Source organism: Daktulosphaira vitifoliae, unplaced genomic scaffold (genome assembly GCF_025091365.1).
Source record: "Daktulosphaira vitifoliae isolate Bord-2020 unplaced genomic scaffold, ASM2509136v1 Scaffold_3088, whole genome shotgun sequence".
Taxonomy (NCBI): Eukaryota; Metazoa; Arthropoda; class Insecta; order Hemiptera; family Phylloxeridae; genus Daktulosphaira; species Daktulosphaira vitifoliae.
The window spans coordinates 1-1,155 of NW_026102648.1; the positions used below are offsets into that span (position 1 = coordinate 1).

The window sequence follows — 1,155 nt, forward strand, 5'->3', positions numbered from 1 at the left end:
ATATATAGAGATGTGCCTATCATTTGATGTATCATAAATTATTTGAACTAAATATTTTTAGGTATCCTGTTGGTCTGATAAACAGATTCCTGTCAATTGCACTCAACTCCACAATGATCCTTCTAACATTTGCATGTACCCATCGTATTTTACTTATTTTATGGTACTAGCATTAATAGCCACTTCGATGTTAACTCAATTGTCACATTTCACCAAAGCTGCTATCCTAGTCATTATAACTCTCATTCACTGTATCATTAATGTGATCACTGTTAGTAGTGCTATTGACTGTGAAGATTCCATAAATTGCAAACCTTACAGGTAATTATCAACATCAGTTAAAATTAAAATTATTTCGAATAGTAATATTTTTCAATACAATTCTAAAAAAATTTTCAGGATTTTATCGTCTAAGTACGCTTTATCTTTTTTGCTCGCTGCCGTTACAATGGCACTGATGTTTTTAGCAAGAAATGTGAGTATATTTTTTTTAATTAATTTATAATTTCGAAAAACTATGCATGAAAGTTCATTATTAAAATAGAAACATTTTATTAAAGATGGACAAATCGTCGAGGGTTCTCTATTTATGGCGAACAGAAGTAGAGGAACAACGAGAAAGAGCCTCGGATATTCGACGACGTAATGAAGCATTAGTATACAATATATTACCACCACATGTAGCCAAACATTTTCTTGGTAGTTATAAACGTCAACATGAAGAACTGTACAGTCAGAGTTATGCTGAAGTTGGTGTGTTATTTGCTTCAATGCCTAATTTCTCAGGTTAGTACTTAAATTTATAATGACTTAAATTATTATAAAATGCATCATTTTAGATTTCTACTCAGAAGAGACAGTTAACAATCAAGGTTTAGAATGTTTAAGATTCCTCAACGAGGTCATATCTGACTTTGATGCTGTAAGAAGTTTTTTTTTTAGTATTTTATAAAATAATAATAATAATTTTGATTTATTACTTGATTATAGCTTCTAGAGCAACCACGATATCAAGATATTATTAAAATTAAAACTATTAGCTCCACTTATATGGCAGCTAGTGGACTAAACCCATCTAGAGTAGTTAAGGTGAATAATCATAAATTTTGAATTTAAAAAAACACAATAGAAGTTAATAAAATTTAGAAATCATAT

The 1,155-nt window shown here is 29.4% G+C and overlaps 1 protein-coding gene across 1 annotated transcript; it reads left to right on the plus strand.

Moving 5' to 3' along the window:
• The first annotated feature begins 44 nt into the window (after positions 1–44).
• Positions 45–1,110, plus strand: LOC126910019 (adenylate cyclase type 3-like). The gene is made up of 5 exons (XM_050692422.1): positions 45–321; positions 400–475; positions 561–786; positions 840–922; positions 991–1,110. The coding sequence occupies exons 1-5, from the start codon at positions 134–136 to the stop codon at positions 1,108–1,110; spliced, it is 693 nt and encodes a 230-aa protein (XP_050548379.1). The 5' UTR covers positions 45–133.
• The last annotated feature ends 45 nt before the right edge of the window (positions 1,111–1,155 follow it).

Coding starts and splice junctions, on each gene's coding strand:
- LOC126910019 (XM_050692422.1), top strand. CDS start 134: ATGTACCCATCGTATTTTACTTATTTTATGGTACTAGCATTAATAGCC. Junction 322..399: donor ATAAATTGCAAACCTTACAG/GTAATTATCAAC, acceptor AAAAATTTTCAG/GATTTTATCGTCTAAGTACG. Junction 923..990: donor TCATATCTGACTTTGATGCT/GTAAGAAGTTTT, acceptor ACTTGATTATAG/CTTCTAGAGCAACCACGATA.